Source organism: Bos indicus x Bos taurus, chromosome 1 (genome assembly GCF_003369695.1).
Source record: "Bos indicus x Bos taurus breed Angus x Brahman F1 hybrid chromosome 1, Bos_hybrid_MaternalHap_v2.0, whole genome shotgun sequence".
NCBI lineage: Eukaryota > Metazoa > Chordata > Mammalia > Artiodactyla > Bovidae > Bos > Bos indicus x Bos taurus.
This window is the reverse complement of record NC_040076.1, coordinates 135292934-135320882: the sequence shown is the minus strand read 5'-3', so window position 1 is coordinate 135320882 and position 27949 is coordinate 135292934. Positions and strand designations below refer to the sequence as shown.

The following is a 27949-nucleotide window of genomic DNA, read 5'->3' as shown; positions in this document are numbered from 1 at the left end:
GCATAGGAGGCGGTGATCAAAACTATAACCAAGAAAAAGAAATGCAAAAAGTCAAGAAGGATGTCTGAGGAGGCCTTATAAATAGCTGAAAAAAGAAGAGAAGCTAAAGGCAAAGGAAGAATATACCCATCTTTATGCAGAGTTTCAAAGAATAGCAAGGAGAGATAAGAATGCCTTTTTAAGTGAACAATGAAAAGAAATAGAGGGAAACAATAGAATGGGAAAGACTAGAGATCTCTTCAAGGGAATATTTCATACAAATATAGGAACAATAAAGGATAGAAATGGTATGGACCTAACAGAAGCAGAAGATATTAAGGAGAGGTGGCAAGAATACACAGAACAACTATAAAAAAAGATCTTCATAACCCAGATAACCACAAGGGTGTGATCACTCACCTAGAGCCAGACATCCTGGAGTGCAAAGTGAAGTGGGCCTTAGGAAGCATCACTATGAACAAAGCTGGTGGAGGTGATGGAATTTCAGCTGAGCTATTTTAAATCCTAAAATATGATACTGTGAAAGTGCTGCACTCAATATGCCAGCAAATTTGGAAAACTCAGCAGTGACCACAGGACTGGAAAAGATCAGTTTTCATTCCAATCCCAAAGAAAGGCAATGCCAAAGAATAGTCAAACTACCATACAATTGCACTCATCTCACATGCTAGCAAAGTAATGCTCAAAATCCTTCAAGATAGGTTTCAACAGTATGTGAACTGAGAATTTCCAGATGTACAGGCTGGACTTAAAAAAGGCAGAGGGACCAGAGATCAAATTTCCAACATCTGTTGGATCATAGAAAAAGCTAGAGAATCCCAGAAAAACATCTTCATTGACTATGCTAAAGCCTTTGACTATGTAGATCATAACATACTGTGGAAAATTCTTCAAGAGATGGGAATACCAGACCACCTGACCTGTCTCTTGAGAAATCTGTATGCAGGTCAAGAAGCAATAGTTAGAACCAGACATGTAACAATGGACTGGTTCAAAATTGGGAAAGAAGTACATCACGGCTGTATATTGTCACCCTGCTTATATAACTTTTATGCAGAGTACAACATGTGAAATGCTGGGCTGGATGGAGCACAAGCTGTAATCAAGATTGCCCAGAGAATCAGATATGGTGCTCAGATATGGTGATGACACCCACTTGTGGCAGAAAGGGAAGAACTAAAGAGCCTCTTGATGAAGGTAAAAGAGGAGAGTGAAAAAACTGGCTTAACTGAACATTAAAAAAAAACTAAGATCACAGCGTCCGGTCCCATCACTTCATGGGGAAACAATGGAAACAGTGAGAGACTTTATATTTTGGGACTCCAAAATCACTTCAGATGGTGACTCCAGCCATGAAATTAAAAGGTGCTTGCTCTTTGGAAGAAAAGCAATGGCAAACATAGACAGCATATTAAAAAGCAGAAACATAACTTTGCTAACGAATGTCTATATAGTCAAAACTATGGTTTTTCCAGTAGTCATGTGTGGATCTAAGAGCTGGACAATAAAAAAAGCTGAGCTCCAAAAAGTTGATGCTTTCAAACTGTGGTGCTGGAGAAGACTCCTGAGAGTCCCTTGGACTGCAAGGAGATCAAACCAGTCTATCCTAAAGGAAATCAATCCTGAATATTCATTGGAAGGACTGATGCTGAGCTGAAACTCCAGTACTTTGGCCACCTGATGCAAAGAGCTGACTCATTAGAAAAGACCCTGATGTTGGGAAAGATGGAAGGCAAAAGGAGAAGTGGGCGGCAGAAGATGAGATGGTAAAATACATCACCAACTCAATGGACATGAATCTGAACAAACTCCCAGAGACAGTGAAGGACAAGGAAGCCTGGCGTGCAGCAGCCCACAGGGTCACAGAGTCAGACACAACTTAGCAACTTAGCGACTGAACAACAACAAAGGAATCTCATCTAAAAGACTTCAATCCCCGCTTCAATCCCCTCCACAGTCCTTTCCACCCTGACTGCCTTAATGAACCTTGTCACCAGCAGTCATCTAAGGATAGTATCGCAGGCAGAACAGAGAAGAGGGTGGAAAAACAATTTCCTTGGAATTCACACCCATTCAGGACAAATGAGTTAATCACCTTCTAACAGCTTCATGCAGACCTCATCAATCTTAAACAGTTTTGACAGCTGGAGTAATTAAGATTGTGTCAGGATTCTTGTTGTTTTTGAAAAGATTATAAATCCTCTTATTTTGAAAGGGCCAGGTGAAAGGTTTTCAAATCCTGTTAAGAATTTTAGCCTGAGAAATCCTGAGAGCAATGAGTAATCATTGAATGGTTTTAAACAGAGGAATGATAAACTGATCTTATTTTTTGATCCAGGGGAAAAAAAAACTCTGGTTTGGAGGGCAGGGTTTAGTGATTAATTGGATGGAGTGTGACTACTCTAGCCTGACCTTAGGGCTCTGCCCAAGGGCAGCTGGATGGGTTGGATGTGAAGCAGAAAAGGAAAGGAGTGATCAGAAAGTAGTTCTCTCTTGGACCAGGTTAGCCAGGCCCTAGAGCTCTAACTGGCTGACTACTTGGTCACAGAGGGAGGGCCCCATAGGCCAGGCCAGCTTGTGGAATCAGAGGCTTCTAGGAAGCCACAGCTGGCCCGGCAGAACTGGGACATTGAGGAAGGCCCTGAGTTCACGGGCTTTCCTGGTGACTCAGAGGGTAAAGCATCTACCTAAATGCGGGAGACCTGGGTTCGATCCCCGGGTCAGGAAGATCCCCTGGAGAAGAAAATGGCAACCCACTCCAGTATCCTTGCCTGGAAAAGTCCACCAACAGAGGAGCCTGGTAGGCTACAGTCCATGGGGTCGCAAAGTGTCACGCACGACTGAGCAACTTCACCTCTGAGTCCATGAGGCCTTAGTAACCCAGAGATTGTTAATCCCCTCCTTCCTACAAAGGGACCAGGACTACTCCATCTTCAGGGACTGTTTGAGCTGGAGGTCATCAAGTCCCTGGAGCTGGTTCTTCAACTTGAAGATTCTGACTGATTCTATACTTAGAAAGCATCACCTCAGATGTAGTCCTGGAAAGAAAATCCCCTGGCCCCTGCTGTTCCAATACCAGGTGACTAGCACAGGCTGGGATGGGTGCTTTACGAGAGATGCAAAGACTTAGGCAACTTGGGAAAGGCAGAGTTTAATCCCACCTGGGCATCTGGGGAGGTGGAGAAGTGATGAGGGCTCTAAAACACAGATTGACTTCCACAGGTAGACAGGAGAGGGCAGAGTCTTCTCAGAAGAGCCAATAACTGATGAAAAGATCCAAAGAGGGGAAATTCAGGACATGATGGAGACAGGAAAGCTATGCAGTGGCAAGATTCTTTCTAAAGGCAAGGATATACCACTGCTTGTGAAACCATTCACCTCAGTTTGGGATTTGAACCCAGCCAAAACCCACTGTCTTCCAGCTGAGAATACACACCTGGTTTCTGGACCTAATGAAGCTCAAGTTCTTAATGTCTTATAGCAGAAAGAATTTAGTGAGAGACAAAATGATAGGTAAGAAGTGGATTTATTTAGAGAGAAACACACTCCATAAACGAGAACATGGGCCACCACAGAGGGCTACTATGGCCTCAAAACGTGGTGTGGTTAGCTTTTATGGGCTGGGTAATTTCACAAGCTAATGAGTGGGAGGTTATTCCAACTATTTGGAGGAAGGGGCAGAGATTTCCAGAATTTGGGACACTGCCCATTTTTTGATCTTTGATGGTGCTTGTGGGTGTGTCACTTAGCTTGGTGATGTGTTACAGTGAGCAAATATTGAGGTTCAAGGTAGTGGAAGTTGACCTGTCCGCCATCTTGGACCCATTAAGCAACAGTTAGAACTGGACATGGAACAACAGACTGGTTCCAAATAGGAAAAGGAGTTCGTCAAGGCTGTATATTGTCACCCTGTTTATTTAACTTATATGCAGAGTACATCATGAGAAACGCTGGACTGGAAGAAACACAAGCTGGAATCAAGATTGCCAGGAGAAATATCAATAACCTCAGATATGCAGATGACACCATCCTTAGGGCAGAAAGTGAAGAGGAACTAAAAAGCCTCTTGATGAAGGCGAAAGAGGAGAGTGAAAAAGTTGGCTTAAAGCTCAACATTCAGAAAACGAAGATCACGGCATCCGGTCCCATCACTTCATGGGAAATAGATGGGGAAACAGTGTCAGACTTTATTTTGGGGGGCTCCAAAATCACTGCAGATGGTGAGTGCAGCCATGAAATTAAAAGACGCTTACTCCTTGGAAGGAAAGTTATGACCAAATTAGATAGCATATTCAAAAGCAGAGACATTACTTTGCCAACAAAGGTCCGTCTAGTCAAGGCTATGGTTTTTCCTGTGGTCATGTATGGATGTGAGAGTTGGACTGTGAAGAAGGCTGAGTGCCGAAGAATTGATGCTTTTGAACTGTGGTGTTGGAGAAGACTCTTGAGAGTCCCTTGGACTGCAAGGAGATCCAACAAGTCCATTCTGAAGGAGATCAGCCCTGGGATTTCTTTGGAAGGAATGATGCTAAAGCTGAAACTCCAGTACTTTGGCCACCTCATGCGAAGAGTTGACTCATTGGAAAAGACTCTGATGCTGGGAGGGATTGGGGGCAAGAGGAGAAGGGGACAACAGAGAATGAGATGGCTGGATGGCATCACTGACTCGATGGACGTGAGTCTCAGTGAACTCCGGGAGTTGGTGTTGGACAGGGAGGCCTGGCGTGCTGCGATTCATGGGGTTGCAAAGAGTCGGACACGACTAAGCGACTGATCTGATCTGATTGTGTCCTCAAGCTATGTCATTCCTTCAAAGGTTTTGCCCTGCCACCTTCCCTCCTGTTCCATTTTTACTGCTCAGATTCACAAGATTGTGAGGATCTGGGGCAACAATCCAGCCTTGGCCTCAAAATCATCTTCAGCATCAGTGCATAAGATAGAAATTTCCTATTACATCATCTGGGAAAAATTCTAGGGTGCACATTCTGAACTCACCCTGTCCCTACCTCCAAAAGCAACTTTGCAGAGCATTTGCATTTTTTGTATTAAACTCATCTCCCCCTGTCTTACTTTCCTACCTGTATTTTTCCTTTTGCTTTCTTTCTATTTAAGCCTTTAGATGAGGAAATTAGGTGTGTAAAAATAAGCTTATAAAACACTAAACCATACTTTCAAAACCATTCCAGTGTCTACCAAGTCTTCAGAAGGGCTGTGAGTCACATGAGTGGAGACAGGGCAAGGGTCCAGGAGAGGACCCTAAATGAAGGGCAGGAAAGAACAAGCTTGGGCAGGGGACTCTGGGGACAGTGCCTGCAGTGAACTAGAACTGAACACAGGAAGTCCCCAGGGAACCTTAGAAGGTTATCAAGCACACGGAATCTGCTTCCACTGAGGCTGGTCAGGCAAGACCAGATTTCAGGTCATTTTCATCCAAATGTCACATTCAAAGGTAAAGGGAGATATTCAGGCTACACATTTTCCACACCTCCTGGGAAACGTAACATCCTGGGAAATGTGAGGACCCAGGGGCCTGGGAATTAAGTTGGGATGTGGTGATAAGCAGGAACCGTTGCAGATTTGTTGCAGTTTCATGGAGCAGGGCAGGGATAGGTTAAGATCGAAGCTTCTTTGTCATGGATGTGGGGACAGGGGAGATGGAAGGGCATATAGCATCACTAAGAACCTTTACTAATTTTGCCACTTCATTAAGTACATACAAGCAGTTATTCTTCACTTAGCTGTGTTTGGCAGCAGCTTTAATACATAACCTTTAATTGTATCTTATTGATTTATATAATTTTACAATTGTTTACATGACACGCTTTTTGTTCTTCCAGGGCCAAGACCCACAGGAGGAGATTAGCCAGTGACAAGGGTGAAAGCTCCCAGAAGCCTCACAAAACTTTTCTAGTTTCTACCCTTCTGGCATACCTCAGGCCAGACATCCCACTGCGTGTGGAGAGGTCTCCCGGAGGATTGGCCTGGGGATGGAGCAGGGTGGGGTGCAGACCTCAGAATCATACTACCTGGGATGAACTCCACTCAGGAGGTTGGGCCAGTGCTATCAAAATGCTTTCTTCCTCTGTGTTGGGCTTCCTTGGTGGCTCAGACAGTAAAGCATCTGTCTGCAATGCAGGAGACCTGGGTTCAATCTCTGGGTTGGGAAGATCTCCTGGAGAAGGAAATGGCAGCCTGCTCCAGTATTCTTGCCTGGAAAATCCCATGGACGGCGGAGCCTGCCAGGCTACTGTCCATGGGGTCGCAGAGTCGGACACGCCTGAGCGACTTCACTTCACTTCACTTCACTTCCTCTGTGTAACCCTTTGACTGGGGGCTCATCAATGATTACCTGAGGCTAAGCCAGGCCCCTCCCTCAACCCCCAGAGAGGGGAGAGTTTAACTTCTTGCTGACTTACTCAGCAAGTTCAGTTTTATTTGGGCGGAGAGGGAGGGTGCCTTGCCAGCTCAGAAGACTGAGTGGATGGTGGGTAGTACTGAGGTCCTCAGGGGGCACCACAGGAGCTCTAAGCAGATGGGCACTTGTGGTGGCTATTTTGCTCCATTTCAAAGTCACAGATAGTTTAACATGAGCAAGAACTATATAACCAGGAGACTGGAGAGAAGAGGCCAAAGTGAAACCTTTACAGACTGGGACTTGAACCCACCTGGCTGGGACTCAAATCCAGCTAAAATCCTGCTTGGGACTTGTACTCACGTGGCTGGGATTCAAACCCAGCCAAAACCCACAGTCCCTGGCTTCAGGACCTAATGAAGCTCAGGTTCTTGATGTCTCATCACATAAAGAATTCAGTGAGAGACAAAGTGATAGGTAAGAAGTGGATTTATTCATTCAGAGAGAAAAACACTCCACAGTGTGTGCACCATCTCAGAGGGTGAGTGCGACCGCAAAATATGCCATGGTTAGTTTTTATATAAGCTGGGTAATTTCATATGTTATTGAGTGGGAGGATTATTTCAACTATTTGGGGGAAGGGGCAGAGATTTCCAGGATTTGGGCCACCACCCACTCCTTGGCCTTTTAGCAGTGCCTTGGAACTGTCATAGCACCTCTGGGTGTGTCATTTCACTTGCTGATTGAGGATCAAGGTCTAGTCTTGTCTGCCATCTTGGTCCCATTTGATCTTAATGGGTTTACATTGTGTCCCTGGGCTATGTCATTGTTTCAAAAGTTGTGGGCTGCTCCTTTTCTTCCTGTTACAAAAGTACTAAGTGATTTCATATTTAGTAACTACAAATACACATCATGAAACTTTAGTTTTCTCACTGTTTTTTTAAATTATCCTTTTAATTGTCAACAAATGTTTAGTGATTGTTTACTATGGGGCTAGTGCCACTCAGCAGGTGCTGAACACCCAATTACGAGCAGCAGGGTCAGAGAGAACAGATAAAGGAACAGTCACCAAAACCCCTTATGTAACTATAAATGATATTTTATGCCTTAGTACATAAGTGCTATTAATAATAATAATAATTTGAACTTTGCTGGTAGTCCACTGGTTAAGACTCCACCCGCCAATGCAGGGAACAAAGGTTTGATCCCTGGTCCAGGAAGATTCCACATGCCGTGGGGCAACTAAACCTGCGTGATGCAAAGACTGAGCCTGTGCTCTAGAGCGCCTGCTCTGCAACAGAAGTCACAGCAATGAGAAGCCCTCACACGACAACTAGAGAAAACCTGCACACAGCAATGAAGACCCAGCCCAGCCAAAAAACTAATAAAAATAATATTAATTGAGATGAATGTCAGACACTGAGCCAGGTGGTCTTCAAGTCCATCCTTACCCTGACTCCTCACAGCTCAGCAAGGCAGGTGTGTTTCTCATCCTTATTTGTAAAGTAAGATTAAAAAAACACAAAACCTGAGATGCAGAGATGATAAGTGACTTGCTAGGAAGAGGCAGAGTTTTTATTTGAATCAAGGTCTAGAAAATAGACTCTTGACTGTGAAGTAAAGAGCATGGTGCTTGGGAGAATGTAAAAGACTTGCCTTCAGCATGGGAAGCTCTCTCTATGCTCCCTACACCCTCACTCTTTTCTGCTTGTTAGCCCAAGTAGGAAGACAATACTATTGACCTACTGACCTGGTAACCAGGACTGGGCTGGCTCGGATTCAGAAGCATACAATGCCAGACAATTTCCCATCTCCCTGTTAGGTCATGAAGTAGGATTAGGACTAGAGCTAGGGTCAGGGATAGGGTAATGGTACCTTGCCAATATAATTATATCCCTTGCACTCTGTGATCAAGATGATTTGGGTCAGAAGGTTTTGCTTTGTGCTAGAGTCATCTGACTAGCTCCCAAAGAGGCCACCCAGGATAGTTTTACCTTAATGAGTTTACCATAAAGCTGAACCTGTTTCATAGTCAAGTCTGAGATATGTCTGCCTAAAGAAGACTAACTCCCAGCAATCCAACTCATAGGAGGCTGAAGTATATAACCAGATACCCATGTATTCATTAACAGCTGGTATTAGTCCTTCAATAACTGGATGGCTCCTCCCTCAACCAGACCACCCTTTTTCCGATATCAACAATCCCAGGGAGCCAAATCAGTCATCAGCAGGCTGGTTTGTGAGTTAAGGAAGGATTTCATCCAAGGCAGGGGGCCTTGGCAAGTCATCTCCACCTCGCAGCAGGGCACTGTGTGAGCTCCAATTTCATGTTGCTCTTTCCTGGACAGTTATAGGTAGTAAATGCCAACTTCTAGCCTCCTGGCTCTATCCTACTTTTTTTTCCTTCCTCTTTCTGTTTGCCAGCCTCATTCTTTATCTTTGTTTCCTGTATTCTCCACAGAATACAATAAGATTGCTGAGTATTCAATTATCATCACATTTCAGTCCTTCTCCTGAAATCAGTCACCTTGATGACTGGGTTGGTTGTTCCCAAGCTCTTCAATCATTTACAGAATTTTTTTTGTTTATTCTCAGATATATTAGGCTGAACCATATGAAACTGCTATTTTGTCAGGTAAAAAACAGTCAGATAGCGGCAACTTCATGTGTTTCATCAAATAGGAGACGGGATCCACTAGGGGTGGGCTTACTAAGTCCAACTCTCTTTTGCAAGCCTTGTGGTAGATGGGGGTAGGGGAATGGAAGGGGAAGGGTCATGCATGGCAGCCCTTTACCTCTTTCTGGAAACAGGCTCTTCTGGGTGGCCACTGGTATCTGGGACCTCTTTACTCTTGCTGTCCATTCATCTTCCAGCTAGAACCTTAAAGTCAAGGATGACCTAACAAGGGCCTTGAGGTTGAAGAAGGTCAAATTCTTTGCTACCCATGACTGACTATATGTTCTAAAGCCAACAAAGAACAATGTTAAGGAACACTGAGATAGTCCAAGGTTTGTGCAATCCCGTTAATGTGGAAAACTAGGGATTAGTGGCCACATTTTACAAACTTCAGTCAAATGTCTATGTGATGTAGGCTGTATGCCCAACCCTATTCTTACCTTCAAGTGTTTTGCTGCCGAACAAGAGTCCATGTGCCTAACACATAGTGAGGCAAAACAACACCAAAACGTCGTCGGTATTGGGAACAAAGGTTTATTGTGGGGGAATGAAGGGAGATGGATGGCTCACGCCTTAAAAACTCCAAACTCCTGAAGTTTTCAGCAAATCTCTTTCATAGAAAAAGTGACAGAGGGGCATAATTAGCTGTTGTAAACTTCTTAGTAGCAGATCCTTTGTTCTTGAGGTCAGAGAGAAAGCAGCCATCCTGCTCTCTCTGCCACAAGGACCACTGTGAGGTTGACTGTTGGTGGAATGGCTCTCTAATCAAGTCGCTAACGGCTATGCTCCAACCCTGCCCCATTATATTTTCAATGTGTTATAATTGTATGTATACTTGTGTATACTGACTGCCAGTTTATCATACAGTAAGCTCTGTGAGGGAAAGGCCTACATCTGACTTATACTTAACTGCTAATATCAGGCCTGGCATACAGTAGGTGCTCATGAAATAAATGTTTTACATAAATGAATGAGTTAATGAATGGATGAATGGTTAAACAACAAACAAATCATGGAAATATCTGGAAGGCATCAAATATCCATACCAAACAAAAGGTCTCTGGGTCTTTAAAGGTCAGGAACCAGACTGCCTGTAGAAATCAGCAGAAGTTTTTTCCCAGAGGAAGTGATCTGAAAGTAGTTATTCCTCAACTGGAAAAGGTCATTAATGGAATAGCCCAGGAAGTAGCTCAGTCCCTCAGATTTCTGAGAGAGGAAGTCACAAATGAAAAGCTGCTTCTCATTTCCTGGGAAGTCTTTGGCTAGCACCAGCTGCATTCCTTTGAGCTGAGCATGTGTGGAACTTCTAGCCTAGGTAGCAGAATGGAACTTGGAATGAATAGCTCAGCAAAAAAGAACCCACGGACAATGGGGCTGGGCCCAGCTTCCCTGTGCCAGCTCTTGAGCTCATGGAATATTGAAGCTCAGCTGGCCTTGTCGGGGGAGACAGATGATGTCCTTTGGATTGTACCACTTCAGAGGACTCAGAAATTTTCACATTCAGACAGCATTAGGCTCCTTAGAAGATGTGCTGAAATAACTGGTAATGGTCCAAGTTCTCACCACTATTCAACTCTCCACCCACCAAGTACAAATGAAGGTCTGTTTTACTTTAAAGATGGTGAAGGTCCAAACATCAAGAGAGCACTGGATGGTGCTTCATGATGAGGGTTGGGGTAAAGATAAGGGGTGTGGTGATGGTAGGTTTCAAGGCTCTGTGTAACACACCAGAGGAGGGAGCACAGGAGATTTAACAGGAAAATCTGGTATGAATATATGCTGTGAGTTTCAGGTCAGGGGATTTAATGAGAGGGAGACTAGATTCCTGGAGGAGAGAATCAACTGTAGATAATGACACAACCACAAAGACCCTAGTCTCTCTATTGGCCTGACCTGAGTCTTTTATATGTGATCAAGTTTGAAGAACATGCCCTCAATCACTGGAAGATGTAGTGGGGAATTTTGCTGCAGCTGCTGTTCCTTCTCTGCTTTTTCCCATCATTAATTCCTTCAAGACACACTGATCCATTGATGGAGATATAAGAAAGAGAGGGCTAAATTTCAATTATTCATATCTAGGTCTTTTCTTGTAGATTATAAGGGAGTTGAAGGCAGGAATGACAAGTTACTCTGCCTAGAATAAACCACGTTGCCTTATATATAACAAAAAGGCGTTTCACAGGTGAGGAAAGAAAGAATAAAAGGAAGGAAGGGATTGGAAGCAAGGAGGGAAAGAAGGGAGGGAGAGAAGGGAAGAAAAATTTGATCAGAGATGTCAAGGAAGGTAGGGGAGAGGCAATACTGAACTTGGCTTGCATCACAAGAAGATGCCTGGTGTCACAGAAGGAAGTTACCTAGAGATCCACCCCAGGTAGTTGGAGTCAGTATGGGGAATTAAACATAAGCTTGCGATTGGCCAAGACCAGCTCCTTGATTTGCTTCTTTGACATATTCTGGATTTAGTACTTTAATAGTAGAGGTGAAGGGGGTGTAGGGGAGACAGACTTTAACAGAAAAACTGTAAAGGAAAAGACAAGTACCTCCATGAATTGGCTGTGCTCTATCTACCCTACAAGGCTACTAACATAACTGAGTCATTTCCTCAGTGGTTGTGACAGTTCTCTGTCTTTAGAAGGAAGTGGAAAGCTTAATACCTTTTATTAGACTGCCTTTTTCATATGGGAGGATTCATTTCATTCTCAACGCCCAGAAGGTACTTAAATGGTACAACCACGTACAGTCTGGGCACATTTGCTCCCTTCTTCTATATATGCCATTCCTTTCCTCTTATCAGGGACAAAAATGATAGATTATAGCCATCATCTCATCAGGGTAGGGGGTATTATTTACATGTAAAATTATTTATAGCATCTAATGTGTATCAGAAACTGCCTGCCAATGCAGGAGACATAGAGACACGGGTTCAATCCCTGGAGAAGGAAATGGCAACCCACTCCAGTATTCTTTCCTGGAGAATTACAATGACAGAGGAGCCTGGCAGCTACATTCCATGCAGTCGCAAAGAGTCAGACACGACTGAAGCGATTTAGCACGCACAATGAGTATTAAGTACTGCGCTGGCAGCTAAGAGGTAATCTTTCCCCACGTGTCTTGCAAGAGCTAACATCTCCACTTTACAGATCAGGCGCTTGAGGGTCAGATTTAGCTTGACACTATTTCTAGCTATCTCACAGAAAGTAGAATTCAGATAAAACCAATCTCCTTTTGACTACCTACTGGTTTACGTAGACCTTTTAGTAAATAAGAACTAAACTTCAAGCCGAAAGCACCTCATTTTCATAATAATCATCACCTACGAATAAAATGAACAGTTGCCAGACCACAGAGGGTGAAAATACAGAGGCCAGCGGAGCAGACGATACATTCTTTATATAGCTAGCTTAGCACAGGGCCTCTCAGTCTCACTAAAGTTCAAACCACTACAAGGCCACAGTTTGCGGCGGACTAGCAGACACACGTGTACCCTACGCATGCGCCTAGAACGGACCTACCCACCCCTTCGACCGGACCTCTTTAGCCAAGTCACCAACAAGCCCTCTAAATGCCCGCCCTCAAGGCTAAACCCTCGACCAATCAGGAGGCAAGAGCCATCATACACGTCACTTATTTAGCATACACCCTCTCCCCGCCCCCAAGCCACAGCCCCGCCCCGTCTGAGGCAGGGATTGTCGCCTAAGCACTTCGTCCTGGCACCTGATTGGCTCCCTTGCCAGCTCCGCCTCCGTCTCCTCTCACCGCCCTCCCCTCCAAGCTCCCACAGAGGCGGGCGGAGCTAAGTACGCAGGCGCGGGCGCTGCCTCTCTTTTCTGGTGGCCCGCCCTCCCTCCTCCCCTTCCCTCCCCTCCCCACCCCCTATCCCCTCCTCTCCCGGCCTGCGTGCTCGCGTCTTCCTTCTGCACGCGCCGCCGCTAACCCAGCACTCTCGCCGGAGCCTCTGGCCCGCGCGTTCCTTTTTCCCTCCAGCTGTGGAGCGGGCGGGATCCTGCACTGCGATCGCGGCAGCAGCTGCAGCCCGGGCGGGCTCGGGCGGCGGCAGCGGCACGCGAGCCCCTAGGAGGACCGTACCACCGTCCGCCAGCAGGCGGGGGGGGGCCGGTCGCCCCGCTGCACACGCCTCAGCGACCCCGCGGGACTGAGGCGTCGCCGCGCCCGGGAGCTTGAGCGCCGAGCCGGCCTCGACCCCGAGTTCGGAGCCTCGGCGGGCCTGGCCCGCCGCCGGCCCCACCCATCCGGGCCAAGGAGGCCGCGGCCATGGCTGAGACGGAGGAGCGGAGCCTAGACAACTTCTTCGCCAAGAGAGATAAAAAGAAGAAGAAGGAGCGGAGCAACCGGGCGGCGAGCGCAGCGAGCGCGGCGGGAGGCGCTGGCGGGAGCAGCGGAGCCACGGGCGCGGCGGGCGGTGGGGCGGGCGCGGGGACCCGGCCGGGCGATAGCGGGACCGCGGGCGTGGGGGCCACTGGCCCTGGGGCCGCCACCAAGGTTGTGACAAAGGTGAGGGGCCGGGGAGTTAGGGCCCGGGCCGCGCGCTTGCGCCCATGTGCCCGCCCCCGCCTGCCTGCCTGGGGAAGCGGCCGGGGCCGGCCGGCGGGCTGACGGGCGCGGAGGCTGCCACGTGACGCGGGCTTCCCACGGCGGGCCGCCTTGCGTTCCCCGCCGGACCACAGCGGCCCAGCTCCCGACCCTCGTCGCCTGGCTCGGGCCAGCACGCAGGCAGGCGGCGGCAGCCTCCCGGGGACTCGGCCCGGGTCGGAAGTGCATCTATCGGGTGACGTCTACTCTGAGTAATTTAGCGTTCTGATTTCAGCCCAGTAGTGTGAGCTGAATTTTCTAACAGTCACATTTGTGGCAGATCTAATTGGCTCTACTTGGTCTGGAATCCTGTAAAAGAAAAGTCTCATACAAGATTGAGGTAGACGTTTAGTTGTGGGCTTACTATTGACTTAATCCGACGTTTCCTGGTTGCTTTTAAAGTAACAAGTCTCGTGAAGGAACTGGGTGGAAGTAACAAAGTTTAGTCACGTTTGTCCTCAAGCTAGTGGCCTTGGGATTGAGCAAGGGCCTTGGCCAGAAAACGAGTCCACACTTTAGATTCCAGCCACTTGATCCCTTTTCAATAGTCTGGTAGTTGTTTTAGTTATGTTTTTAAAATAGCTTTAATTGACTACCGGGTACTTGTTTTACAGGAGGAAGATGAGTGGAAAGAATTTGAGCAAAAAGAGGTTGATTACAGCGGCCTAAGAGTTCAAGCAATGCAAATAAGGTATGGTTTGGTTACAGATAACGTTTATGTCACCCACAGGATAAATACTGTATGTTTGGGGGTTTTTTGTCCCAAAACAGCATCACAGTACTCTTGTGCTTTAGGTATGCTTATTACGACTAATGGATTGTGTCTGTTCCTCCTCTGTGATGGCAGCCCTTTTACATGCCAGTCAAATTAGCTGCCAGTTCTAAAATCCTGTGAGAGCTTGCCTACTTCAAATCTTGGTTAGTCCTTTTTGAGACAGCTAAAATGGATTTTGTGCTTTCAAAATTTTTGCTTTTAATATTGGTGGGTTGAACTTAGCTTTTGTCCCAAAAGATAACATGGGTGGTTGTAATTGAAGCATAGTTACAGGGAAATACAGATTTTACCTATTCAACTTGTGTAATCAGCACGGAAGTCAAGAAAGAAAACATTACTGGTAGAGAAGAAAGCACCCCTCCTAACCTCTTGTAGTCATTGTTTTTGCCCCCAAAATAACCACTGTCCTAACACTATAGATTAATTTCCCCTAGAAATTTATAGAAATGGAATCATAGTCTAAGCGTAAAGTTTTTGTTTTTTGTTTTTTTTTTAAGAAAACAGTAATTCCTGAAAATTACATTGGTTGATTTAGAAGATTTGAAATTAACATGTTTTATCAAATCCAGTCTATGGTAGTCACATGAACTTTAGATTCATGTAAATAAATGTCATGTTTTTGAAAGTTTCATGAAGTAGAAAATCCATTGGCTTATATTAGAAACTGTTTATTCCCAGTTTCAAGAAATAAGTGATCCTAGGGAATTACCTCAGTGCTGTCACTGTTAGGGGCCCAAGTTCTTCTACTGGTTGGGGAACTAGTCCTGCATACCATGCGGTGTAGCCAAAAAAAGAAGTGATCCTGATGCACTGCCTTCCAGATTGAAGTTTGTGATTTATATTTACTCGTGACCACCTGGCACAGTGGAGGAAATAACTTTTCCTTAACAGAATACTGTTCTTTGACCTCACTCAGTTAAATTCAGTCGCTCAGTCGTGTCCGACTTTGCGACCCCATGGACTGCAGGCTTCCCTGTCCATCACCAACTCCTGGAGCTTGCTCAAACTCATGTCCATCAGGTCAGTGATGCCATCCAGACATCACATCCTCTGTTGTCCCCTTCTCCTCCTGCCTTTAATCTTTCCCAGTATCAGGGTCTTTTTCAGTGAGTCAATTCTTCACATCAGGTGGCCACGGTATTGGAGTTTCAGCATCAGTCCTTCCAATGAAGGACTCACTAGATGGTAATGTTTATAATGTTAAATAACTTGTTAAAAAAGCAGGGCTAATGTTTATGACATTTGTTGAATACTTACTTATCACAGCTAGGCATTCATGTCCTAGGTGCTTTCACGTTGTTGCAAAGTGAAACCTGATTGATAGTGGGAAAGTTAGGGAATAGTTTCTCTACATTTGAAATACCTTCCTGGTGGTGTGAAGTAGAGGTGATAAGACTGGAGGTTTATTCCCAACCACTTCTTGGCTTCCTTCATGTGTTAGATGTTTTTGAAGAGGTATAGTTTAGAAAATAATACATTTTCTTTCTCCTGGGGCTTGGCTTTTAAAAATCGGGAGGAGGGATGTGGAGTTGTTAATAGTTACTTGTGGTAGTGGAACCGCCTGTGTGTTGGGTTCCTGTGTTCTGTGGTAGAGTAGGCTCTTGCTCTGCCTTTCCTGATTGCCAGCCCATGCACTGTATGTTCTCAAAGACTCGATTACTGAGCAAGAGCAGCGCTTTCTGAGGGAAGAGGTTTCAAGTTCATTGAATGCTAGAAGTTGATTTTGTTATACAGGATATTTAAACTACCATCTATTTTTGTCATTGACTGTATATCCCATATCCATTCAGGGTTATTTTTTTTCATTTTTAGCTACTCCTGAAGTGGTGGAACATTACTTAAAACACTTTTATTCTTCACTTTTGCCAGAGGCGTAATTAAATCTCAGCTAGTGTGAACATTGAGGTTTGCTTGACCCAAAATAGAGCAGCTTTTATACTGCATTTTACATTTTTAGCATCTAGTCATGGCCACTTAGTGGCCATGCAGAGGTCTTTCTCTTACCTGCTAACATTGAAAAACATACCTTCTTCCTGAAGGAAGCTGTTTTGTGGCTCCTTAGTTATTATGGAGTCTGGGGTCTATCTCTGTTGCCTTCATAAATCAATAGAAGGGAATGTAAGTTTCCAGGAAAGGCTTGAGAGTGAGAAGCTCTCAGAGGTTTCATAATAATGACTGAAAGTTTTAACTTTAGACTGGATTTGGGGCTTCTCAGATGGCTCAGTAGTAAAGAATCCTCCTGCCCATGCAGGAGATGCGGATTCAGTCCCTGGGTGGGGAAGATCACCTGGAGAAGGAAATGGCAGCCCATTCCAGTAGGAGTGGAAATCTCCAGGGAAAGACACATTGGTTCAATAGAATGGAAAGTAGGTTACTCGAACAGATAGGATGTAGTTGATAATATAGCAAAAACATGGACTTAGGGAAAGACAGACCTAGGCCTGCATTGTAGCCCTGCTGCTTATGTGTGACCTGGGGCGAGTTACTTTACTTGTGAATGTTCTCATCTGCAGAATTGAGATGACTGCTCAGATTTGTTGTGAGGATTTTGAATAAGATGTTCATAATGTATCCGCTTGGTTCATGTTAATCAACTTCTCTATTTAGTGGGTAGAGTGATTTACTCTTGGGAATTTTGCTGTTTAGCCATGAAGCATCTGCTTTATAATTCCAATATTTGAAGGAGTCGTGGAGACACATTATGACTAAAGCCCTAGGCTGGTGAGTCAGTGGGTTTTCCAGATTGTTCAGTGGTTAAGAATCCGCCTGCCAACACAGGAGATGTTGGGTCAGTTTCTATCAGGAAGATTCCCTGGAGAAGGACCCATTCCAGTATTCTTGCCTGAAGAGCCTGACAGGCTACAATCCATGGGGTCACAAAGAGTTGAATGTGACTGAGCACACATGCATGCTGGTGAGTCATTTCACTATGAACTTAATAGGACAACATGCCATTTCAGGTTGGCAATAGTATAATCATACAAACAAAAATCCTCACAGTTGCTGGAGTTCTTGAATGATTGTTGTCTATGTCTTGATCTTACCTTTTGAGCTGAAGCCCTTGGAAGGAGAGAGAAATGAAATATCTCTCTTCTCAGATATTGGAGTGGGGTGGATATGCCTTTAATTTGTCATCTTTTCTATCCATGAGAGAGGCAGCCTTTCAATATGGGACAAGAGAAAATGAAACTTTAGAAATTGACTTAAAATATCTTGAAATTCTCTGTCTGTAGTCTTAATGTTTTACCTCCTAACTTTTTGTGTTGAAAAATTACAAACCACAGAAAAGTTGCAAGAATAGTAGAATAAGTACCCTTATACTTTTGGCTGAGATCTACCAATCATTTTTTGCCACATTTGCTTTCTCTTTAGTTAGCTGCATACAGTCTTAAAAGTTCTCAGCACTAGTCATTGTAGTAAGTTTGCATGCTCAACCTGTGTTGAAGTTAAGTGCAGTTGAAAGAGGGGAAGTTTTCAACAGTGACAAACATACTGTGTTAACATTCTAGCTCACATTTACCAACTAGCTCAAGATTTAAGTACCAGGAGTAGTAGGAGGTCACGTGTCAAGTTTTGTGTCTAAGTTAATAAATCTTATTCAGGATTGCATCATTGTTTACCGACAGGTTCTGAGAGAGAAGCCATTGAGATGATAAAAGAAAGAGCCTGGTGCTTAAGCTTAGATTATTGGTTGATAATAGGACCTACAGGCCTTTCCCATCTTTAAAATGGATTTGAGGGAGAAAGATTTCATTTACTACTTGCTACTAAATGGTGAGCGTTTGTCATGTTTCACTAACATGAGCCCAGTGGTTGTCTAGAAATCTTTGGACAGCTAGACTTAAACCGATTAGGTAGAACTAGTTAAGTTGTCGTTTGAAGAGAGGAAATTACTTCAGCATCCAATCTGGATTCATTGTAGAAAATATTTGACCTCCGAGCATTGATTGTTAGGTCTTGGAGTTGTTTAACAAAAAAAAAAAAAAAACTACTCATGCTCAGCTGAACCCCTGTGGGTCGTTTCAGTGATTTGTAGAGGCTGTGGATAGAGCCCAGGAGAGAGACGCTTAGGTCTGCCATGAAGGGGCCAAGAAAGAGACCTTGGATGGGTACAGTGACATTTTAAGCTGCCAGGCATGACTCGTCAGGCGGTTTCTGTCTCCCCAGTTTACTGTCATGGGAGTGGTTGCATAAAACCAGTGGAGCTGCCCATTATTACTGGCAAAAGTGCAGTCAAGTCTGGATTTTGTGTTAGCTGCTTTAGTGTTGGGAGAGGGGAGATAGGATGCTTAAATTCTGTAATGTCCCTTGAGATATGGTAGTAAGAGTATTATGTTTTTTATAAATATACTGCTGTAACATGGGTGATCCTGATCAGTCTTATTTCAGAAAAGTGAGCTTCTCAAATCTGAAAATATAGAAAATTTTTGTATCATATTTTAGAGCTATAAAGAGAATAAAATGAAGTGAGAGGCAGCCTGAAAGAATATGGGCTCTGGAGTCCCACTGACTTGACTTTACTACCTTGTAGCCCTGGGGAAGATCCTTTAAGTATCTGAATATAAGTTTCCTCATATGTACAATCACCCCACTCCAGTATTCTTGCTTGGAAAATCCCATGGACGGAGGAGCCTGGAAGGCTGAAGTCCATGCGGTCGCTGAGGGTCAGACACAACTGAGGGACTTCACTTGCACTTTCATGCATTGGAGAAGGAAATGGCAACCCACTCCAGTGTTCTTGCCTGGAGAAGCCCAGGGACAGGGGAGCCTGGTGGGCTGCCATCTATGGGGTCGCACACAGTCGGACACGACTGAAGCGACTTAGCAGCAACAGCAGCATATGTATGATGGGTCTTCTCCTCATCTTTGTTATTTTGAGGTTTAGCTTTGTAAAGTGGTTATAACACTGCCTGGCATAGTATAGAGATACTAAGTAAATACTCCTTTTTCTAGCATTATCATTCCTCGTACCCCACCAATAGTGCCGTATAGACTAAAGCATATTTAAGACAGTATACTTTTGAGTTGGGATAATGAATTTATAGTGGCATTGTAGTTTTCAAAGCATCAGATTTAGCTGATGAGATGCTATATATTGGGTTAAACGTTAAATTCTAGCCTAGTTGTCTTCTGTGGAAATAATTCTTTGTAACATGTTTTTTGTTTTTGGCATTTGGAGGTTTGACATTTTCTGAAATACCTATGTATGAAAGAGTAATACGATATTTAAATTATTCTGTCCTGCTGTTGGTACTGTAGCATTTCAGCAAGGCTCTTAGCATCTCTGGGCCTTATTTCCCTCTGTTGAATGAAGTATCTCAACTAGATAACTTCCAGTGTTTAGTTTAGCTAATATTTCAGAATCTTATGAAACCAAAATACTAAATTGTCTTGTGCCTGTTATCAGTATAAAATCCCTCTAATTAAAATAGATCACTTATTTTCTAGTGTAGTTTATACTCTGGAGGTATTTAGGATTTATGGGTTTTTAAAAAAAATTCATTTCTGTCACTTGTCTCTGAGAGAAAAAATTGATGAAGACTTTCAGCATTCTATCATACTATATTGGAATTTTTCTTTTTTTTTTTTTTTGCAGATTAGGAAAACAATGTTTTTGGGTTTTAGAACATTTGAAAAGTAAAGCAGCATAAAGAAATATTCAAGGGATAATCAGTGTTAACATTTTTTTTGGCTTTCAGTTTATTACAAGCTGATAATTTTGGAGTTTAAATTATTAATCACCAAATATTAAAATAATTTAAGGAAATAGCTATTTTAAAGTTATATATATGTGAACAATTGTGATTCAGTGCATTGCTGAAAAACCATTTCAAAATGTAATTGACCAAATGAAAGCTGTCATAGTTTGGGGGGATATTAGAGTGTAAAAGTGTCATGAAGTCACTTAAATCTTTATGGGCCTCTTATCTCCCTATCTGGCATAGATTGGGTCGCTAGGACATTACTAACTCCTTAGTCATTATAGCTAAGTGAATAACACCTGTGCTTTTATTCATAGCCCAAATTACATTATAGTGTAATTTACATAGGTGTGGGTTCAGAAGTGGGTAACTTAAAAAAAACTTCTTTTGGGACAGTTTTGACATTTGAGTACCACTGTTAGACTTCTAGATAAATTATGACATTCATACTCTTAACTATTCATTCTGCTTAAAAGCTTTAGGAAGAAGGTCATACTGCTTGGTATCCGATTTAAAAGAACATTTTCTTGTTGCATTTTTGCTTTTTCCAAATGCTATATTTTTTTCCTGTTAAAGAAATGTGATGCTTTTATGAAAACTCAAATATTAAAAAAGCATGTAATAGCAAGGGCTGACAGCACTTACTTACTGTGTGCCAAGCACTGTTCTGAGTGCTTTATGTCAATCAGTCTTCATAATGGGATTGTTATCCCCATTTTACACATGAGGAGACTGAGGCATACAGAAGTTAGGTGTTGTACTTACTCTTTCTGGCTGGTAAATCGCAGAGTCTGCATGTATTGAACAGGCAGTTTGGCCTTAGAATCTGCTCCTAACTGCATGAAGAAAATAAAGTCATGCATTCTAGTACCCACTTTTTAACATTTAGCTAAACAATCATTCTAGATGTCTTTCTATTTATATTAGGTACATAGATTTTGTTTTAGTACCTTGTTTATATGAAATGATTATTATTTCCATATTAGTATAAGCCTAACACATTATTTTAAATGACTGCATGGAATTCTACTACGTTATCAGCAAGGAAAATTGAAGGCTGGCTTAGCCATACTCTCTACCCTTTTTTCCTCTCAAACCGTAGTCTTAAATAAAACCTTGCTGTTGTAAATGCAGATTGAAGGTAAGTTCATTCCACTTTCCCCTTCCTGTTGCCACCCTAGGCCTCTAAACTCTGCAGTTACCTCTGGTTGGTGGGCAGTGTTGCATGGTGCCATTGTCTCAGTGTCATTAAAGGAGACTATTAGCAATTCAAGAAATTTGTCATATAGCCAGAACTTATTTTAATAGACATAGAAGGCTAACACCCTTAGATGTCATTTTGCAAAAACCAAGAGAAGCCCTAATGTTCCCAAGGTCACAGTCAAGGTAGGAGTCATGTACACATTGTTATGACCATCATTATGGATCAGCTATCAAAAAGAGAAAATATCTCAAAGAGTGGAAGGCCAAGGACAGTATGTTTTTTTAATAGAGGAAAGGATAGTTAGATTGATGGTACAGATTGATAAGCTGAATACCTAGGAAACACCACTAGTGTCATGGGAAATAATCCAGGGAAAAGGTGTCTGTGCCAGATGCATCATCTGCAGGGGCAAGGGAAGTTTGACTTGGCAGTTATCTTTGTGCTGTCAAGCCAGTGGAATAGAAAGACAAGATATATGTACTTGTTAATTTAGCACATTCAGGTTTACATGACACAGTAATAAGTAATCGAACACAAGGGGACATCATCAAAGATACCTTGGAGAGATTATACACTTCAAGAATAGATAAATTAAAAAGAGGCATTAAATAGAATCTTAGAATGGTATGTCACCACTGAGAATGTATTTTGCATTTATAATCACTAGTAAGCAACGACTGAGTTCTTTTATTCTCTTCTTTAAATGGGTGACACATCTCTGTTATTAGGAACCAGTTCTGTGTATTCCCTATGTCTGGATAGTAGAGACTGATGCTAAACACTAACTTGTTTTCCTCTGTTGGAATGTGAATTAGTTTTGAGAGTATTTTGTTACATGTACTAAAGGATTAGAAAATGAAATTAGACAACTTTTAAAAACAATTCATTTGATCTGAATTAATCTGAAAATATGCTTACTATAAATGGCTGTTTGTACACTTGGGTTCCAGAAAAAAATCTAGTAATTATACTTTTGATTATTTTTCTCTACATGTCAGGTTAGATTGACCTTTCTTCCCTCCCTCCGTAGGGACTCCTATAAGTAATCAACGTAGGTTGTTATAAGTTGATGTGTCAGTATGTTAAATATTTCTAGATGTTCTTGAGTGTATGAAGTTTGCAAAAAGGGAAATGGAGACTGTCAGTGGTTTTATGAACTCTTTTCCAGTGATGAATTCGTTCACTTGAAGTTAAGTTGAGGCCCCAATGCATAAAATGAAATCCCCTATTTCTTCCTTTCCCTTTTAAAAAAAAAAAAAGCTTGGCATTTGGGCTGGAAGAGGGTTAAGTGCCTTCTCCAGAATCACAGATCAGTATTGATAGAACTAAGGATTTGGACTGACAGATTTTCCACCTGAAAATTGGACTGCTCAGGTGCTTAATTTTTTTCCGTATCCCTCATGAGGCCTGTCCCCCAGGACCCAAACAAAAAACTTGTTTCTGTAATTGAATTCACGTATTTATTTTCCGATAGTGAAAAGGAAGAAGATGAAGTTGAAAAGAGAGAAGATCCAAGTGATAATTGGGAAGAAGGTGGAGGTGGTGGTGGTGGTGTAGAAAAGTCTTCAGGCCCTTGGAATAAAACTGCTCCGGTACAAGCACCTCCTGCTCCAATAGTTGGTAATCTTAATATTTCATTTTCATAAAGATGTGTTGTCTATAATTTTAATAGGCAGTCAGCTTTCAACTAAGTGCATATTTGTAGTGAGTGAGTAGGGTCTTCTTTCCGTTGCTAGGAGAGAGAGATTTGTGTCTGATCTAAACACGTTCATATCCTCGATAAAGGAACTTGGAAGTTAAGGCCGTAGGCAGCTTAAGTCTTACAATAATCCTATAGTGATCCTATAGCTTGCCAGACATGTTTAAGGTTTTTGGTTTTTTTGTTTGTTTTTCAGTTTTTGACAGCTGACTACCCATCTTTTTTTTTCCTTTTCCCATTTTACTCAGTCTGAAGAATGAGTTCTCAGAAGGGGAATATCTCAAATAATTTTCTTTCTTTCTGTTGTTCAGAGAACTTTAATGCAAATAAATATTTTTGTTTTGTTTTGTTTTGTTTCCATAATTGTTAAATGATCAAGAATTCAGGAGTAGCTTGTTAAAATGCTAGGCACTTGAGTGGTTTCTCTAAACTGTTGTGAAATGTCAGTTACAGAAACCCCAGAACCGACAATGACTAGTGGCGTGTATAGGCCTCCTGGAGCTAGGTTGACCACAACAAGGAAAGCACCACAAGGACCACCAGAAATCTATAGTGATACGCAGTTCCCATCCCTGCAGTCCACTGCCAAGCATGTAGAGAGCCGGAAGTAAGTATGCTCAATATTTTGTTTTGAAACCTTTTGCCTTGGCCAGAAAATGGGGTGTTTGGTATTTGAAAACCCACCTTGAGGGTTGCAGTAAAGCCCAGGCTGCAGCTGAGAGGTAATTAAGAATTAAGGTAGGTCTTATATGCCCAGGAATTGGGGAGGAGAGGAAGAACCCTGGAAGGGCTGAGGGCAAAGAGTACCAAAGACAGACATCTTCTGCAAGTTCCTCTTTTCCCTGGGTTATGTCATTCTGTAGCCATGACAAGTCTTACCTAGTTAGAATTCTTAATAAGTATTGGGTACATTATTGCTGCTTCAACGTTCCTTATATTATAGACTAGAGAAATCAGCAATATTTTATTGTATTCCCAGTTAATGTGAATAGATGAAAAATGCTGACATTTATATACCTAATACTAAAAATAATCTTATTTCAGCAAGTACTTAAAATGAATGCTACCTGGAGTTAAATGACCACATATGGCACATCCACATCTTATATAGGGACATGATTTTTTTCTTTACGTAAATAAGAAGTGTAAATGACATAGTATGGAATTTGTGGGGGGTGGCTTTTAAATTAAATCCTAGTCTTTTTGCCTCTTTGAGGGCACAACTGACTTGAATTTAAACCTCTGACTTGCTCTGTCCTACACACGAGGCACTGATTCACCACACACATCTTTATCTGATCCATTCCCATAAAGTAGAAGTGCAGAGAGGTCTTTGAATAATGAGTAGAAATTTACTTGAATGAGAAGCCCTTACTTACATATAAAAAAAGAGATGTATTGTCTTTTTTTTCCTAAGAGTAGAAGTGAGTCTTAGAAGGATTCACCATGTCATTAGACAGCTTTTTAACTTTGCAGTTGTCTTGAAGTTGGTCCCAGAATAGGATTTCAGTTAATAGTATTTGGTAGAATTGCAACCACAGAAAATATGACCGTAGTGCTTCAGTACAGTATTCTATATTTTCTGTTCAATTGAAGCCTTAAAAATGGTTTTGATAAGGATTTTACATGCCAGTTTCCCCCTCCTATCCCTTCCCTCAAGATTTTTCCAAGGGGTGGCTTTTTTATTTTAATTCAAGAACGAATATTTTCAGAACAGCCTAGTGAAGAAGAAATATTTACTGATTACATTTCTTTTCCCTTAGGGATAAAGAAATGGAGAAGAGCTTTGAAGTAGTAAGACACAAAACTAGAGGTAGGGATGAGTTTTCAAAAAACCAGGCCCTTAAACTTCAGCTAGACAACCAGTATGCTGTGCTTGAGAATCAGAAAAGCAGCCACACACAGTACAATTAAGGAATGGTGTTTGCTAACCCTTCTAAGGTAACTAAACCACAGCTAACCGCCACGGACAGCCATCCGTCATCTGATCTCTGCTGGATCTACAGCCGATGCAGACCACTTGGTATACATGACTGACCATGTTGCACTATGGAAGTTTAAGTGTTACAACTGCTCTTTATGTGTATTGGATTTAGGGGGGGTTTCATAGTTATATTAATGTTCGAACTAATTCAGCAGTGTTCTTTCATAATTACTGTGCGAGTACAAAAAAAAAAAAAATCAAAACCTGTAGCCAGTGGTCATATCAAAATCTTTTTATGTTCAGATACTGAGCCTTCGTAAGGGTTGACTACCTCAGATTTGCTGCACTCATTGTGGACTTCATGTGGATCACAACTTCTGGATAAGAAGGTTACAGCTATTAAGTATCGATGTGAAACTTGAAACCAGCTCTACTGGATTCCTATCAGAAATCCTGCAGAAAGTCAGCCATCTGGGTTCTGATCTGCTGTAAAAGATGAAGATTTAAGTGACCTTAATTAACCTGTCCTGTGCCCCATCTATAAGGAATACTCTGAGGTGGACTGTGGCTGGATTAGACTTACTAGAACATGCCGCTCTCAAAAGAACTGATGTGCTTGGAAAATCTGTAGGGCTCTGATTTATAATTTAAAACTTTGAGTTGTATTCTGAGGTAACCACAAATTAAATTCATCCAAACTTTGGTCACCAAGTGGGGAAAGGGGTAGGAGGGAAGAATCTTATTTCTTTTAGTAATTTTTTTATTTGGGTAATGCTTTTTCTGTGTTCCATATTAAGGCTTTTTTTTTTTTTGCTATCACTTGGAATAGTTCTTTTACAGAGCATATTGCTTAGCTCAGTAACCTGAAGTATGCATTGGAATTGTGAAATGTCTCATGAATTTGCCAATCCCTAGAGTGGAACCAAATGGCCTTTAATGTAAAGGGCAGTAAATGCAGGGGGCTCTACTTCAGGTGCTGCTAAAGCCTCCTCTAATCAGGTCTAAATTGTATAGTAAACTGGTGGAAAGACTGTTTAGTTTCTGCTCAGGCCAAGGGAGTCACTGTCCTGTCCTTAGAAATTCAAAGCAGTAAGAGCAGAACCTCAACCTGAAACACACTTAAGTTTCACAGATCTTGCATGATCTTTGACAAGAATTCCAGATGCACTTGTGCCCAAACATTTGACAAGAATTCCAGATGCACTTGTGCCCAAACATTTAAGGTGTTAGGTATTCTGTAGATGCAGTGATTGTCCCAGCCTAGCTTTGGTATCAACCTTTTGGTATGTCTTTAAGTTGATCATTTGGAGAGTCAGGGGCGAAAGACAGGTGATGTAGCACTTCTGTTTTTAATAATTACAGCTTAAACTATCCAGTAATTTTTAGTCCTGAAAAGGGACACCAGGATGCTACCCAGGATTACTGAAAAGTCTTTCCGTCTAATGAGATAGTCTGAATTTCCTAGTTTTGTATCTTCGGTAGAAATATTTCAAAGTGGCATGTGACCACTTGATGCAGAGTCTGGGTTTCTCTATAATAAAATCCCTTTGCCAAATGTAGGAGTTGCAGACTTGCTACTGGCAAGAGTGAAGCAAATGGGTGAGTAAAACTATCCTGTTGTGGGAGCATTTTCCTCTAGGAGTTGAGTCTTGATAAAAGTGTCAATGCAGGAATCCCACTCCTGGGAAGCGAACAGAATCACCTGATGGGACCTGCAAAGTGTATCTGGGCAATAATGTTGGAGTTACTTGAGGTGGCAGGCAGGATGCCTATGTTCTGATGTGCTTGGGTGAGTAGCTGAGCCAGCCAAGGAGAGGTTGGATGATTGAAAAACAAAGGATTCTTGGTTAATCTGAAGACATCATATGGGAAACAAAAATCTTTTAACAAATAATCTCTTGGACCTTGAGCCACATAAATCCCCTGAAAAGTGCATTTTTTTCCAGCAAAATTTTTTTGGGGGTTATGTTATTGAGGAACTGAGATGAATATATGGGAAAAGTTATTTAATGGCATAGAAATCTAAAGACCTGCAAGGAGACTTAAAAATCCCAACCGTTGTTACAACTTTTTAAAAGATGTGGAATTATCAAAGTGCACATGAATCAAGTTTTAATATGCTGTATGATGGGTGGATGAGGCTGTCCATTGTACCATTTCTTTCTTTGAATTCTCAGGCATGGTTTGGCAGTGCAAAAACTATGTGTCATTAACAAATTCAATAAAAAGTAAATATATGGATTTTGGAGTCTGGTTTTTGCTCAACTGGTAACTTATCCTCTATCTTTGCAAAAGGAGGATTGATGATATTCCTGCTTTGCTTGGGGGGATGATAATCTCATCCTGAGTGACCTTCCCATTTGAGAAATGTTTGTTTTTAATGTTAAAAAACCAGACCTGGAATGAAATTGTGAAGCTGTGACGAATATTCTTTTCCAAAGATAAAAACTGAGATGCACACTTGCCTTCATTGCTCTATTAAGTTTTGTTGTCTTGGACCATGGCAGGGGAATCTACACTATTGTATCTACTATGTAAACTAAAGATTTGAGGCCTTATCCTCTGAGAAGCTTACAAATTTCTCGAATGAGAAATTTCAGAATTTAGTCTGAATTATAGTCCCTACCAGGCTTCCCTGGTAGCTCAGATGGTAAAGGATCTACCTGCAGTGCAGGAGACCCTGCTTCAATTCCTGGGTTGGAAAGTTCCCCGGGAGAAGGGATAGGCTACCCACTCGAGTATTCTTGGGTTTCTCTGATGGCTCAGACAATAAATCTGACTGCAATGTTGGAGACATGGGTTGGAGAACTGGGTTCGATCCCTGGGTTGGGAAGATCCTCTGGAGAAGGCCATTGAAACCCACTTAAGTATTCTTACCTGGGGAATCCCACTTGGACAGAGGAGTGTGGTGGGCCACACTCCATGGGGTCATAGAGTTGGACATGACTGAGTGGCTAAGCACAGCGTAACACATTTAGTGCCTAAATTTCTAAACAATAGAGAAAGTATATTTTAAGTAATTGTTG

General features: G+C 42.5%; 1 protein-coding gene across 8 annotated transcripts; it reads left to right on the top strand.

Annotated features, from left to right (window-relative positions):
• Nucleotides 1–13031: 13031 nt before the first annotated feature.
• CDV3 (CDV3 homolog) lies at nt 13032–27164 on the top strand. 8 transcript variants are annotated; one of them, XM_027545795.1, is made up of 5 exons: nt 13032–13541; nt 14234–14310; nt 22775–22920; nt 23453–23606; nt 24941–27164. In XM_027545795.1, exons 1-5 carry the CDS (start codon nt 13302–13304, stop codon nt 24942–24944), a joined length of 621 nt encoding a protein of 206 aa, XP_027401596.1. In that variant the 5' UTR covers nt 13032–13301; the 3' UTR covers nt 24945–27164. The 8 variants fall into 8 exon arrangements, with proteins under 8 accessions (XP_027401596.1, XP_027401570.1, XP_027401578.1 ...); XM_027545769.1 differs by having other exon boundaries at nt 24763–27164; XM_027545777.1 differs by having other exon boundaries at nt 23447–23606; nt 25227–27164.
• The last annotated feature ends 785 nt before the right edge of the window (nt 27165–27949 follow it).

What these genes read in the sequence shown, in the direction of transcription:
- CDV3 (XM_027545760.1), top strand. Translation starts at nt 13,302, where the DNA reads ATGGCTGAGACGGAGGAGCGGAGCCTAGACAACTTCTTCGCCAAGAGA. An exon ending in GTTCAAGCAATGCAAATAAG is followed by an intron (nt 14,311 to 22,774) that starts GTATGGTTTGGT and finishes ATTTTCCGATAG; the next exon opens with TGAAAAGGAAGAAGATGAAG. An exon ending in ACCTCCTGCTCCAATAGTTG is followed by an intron (nt 22,921 to 23,446) that starts GTAATCTTAATA and finishes GTGAAATGTCAG; the next exon opens with TTACAGAAACCCCAGAACCG.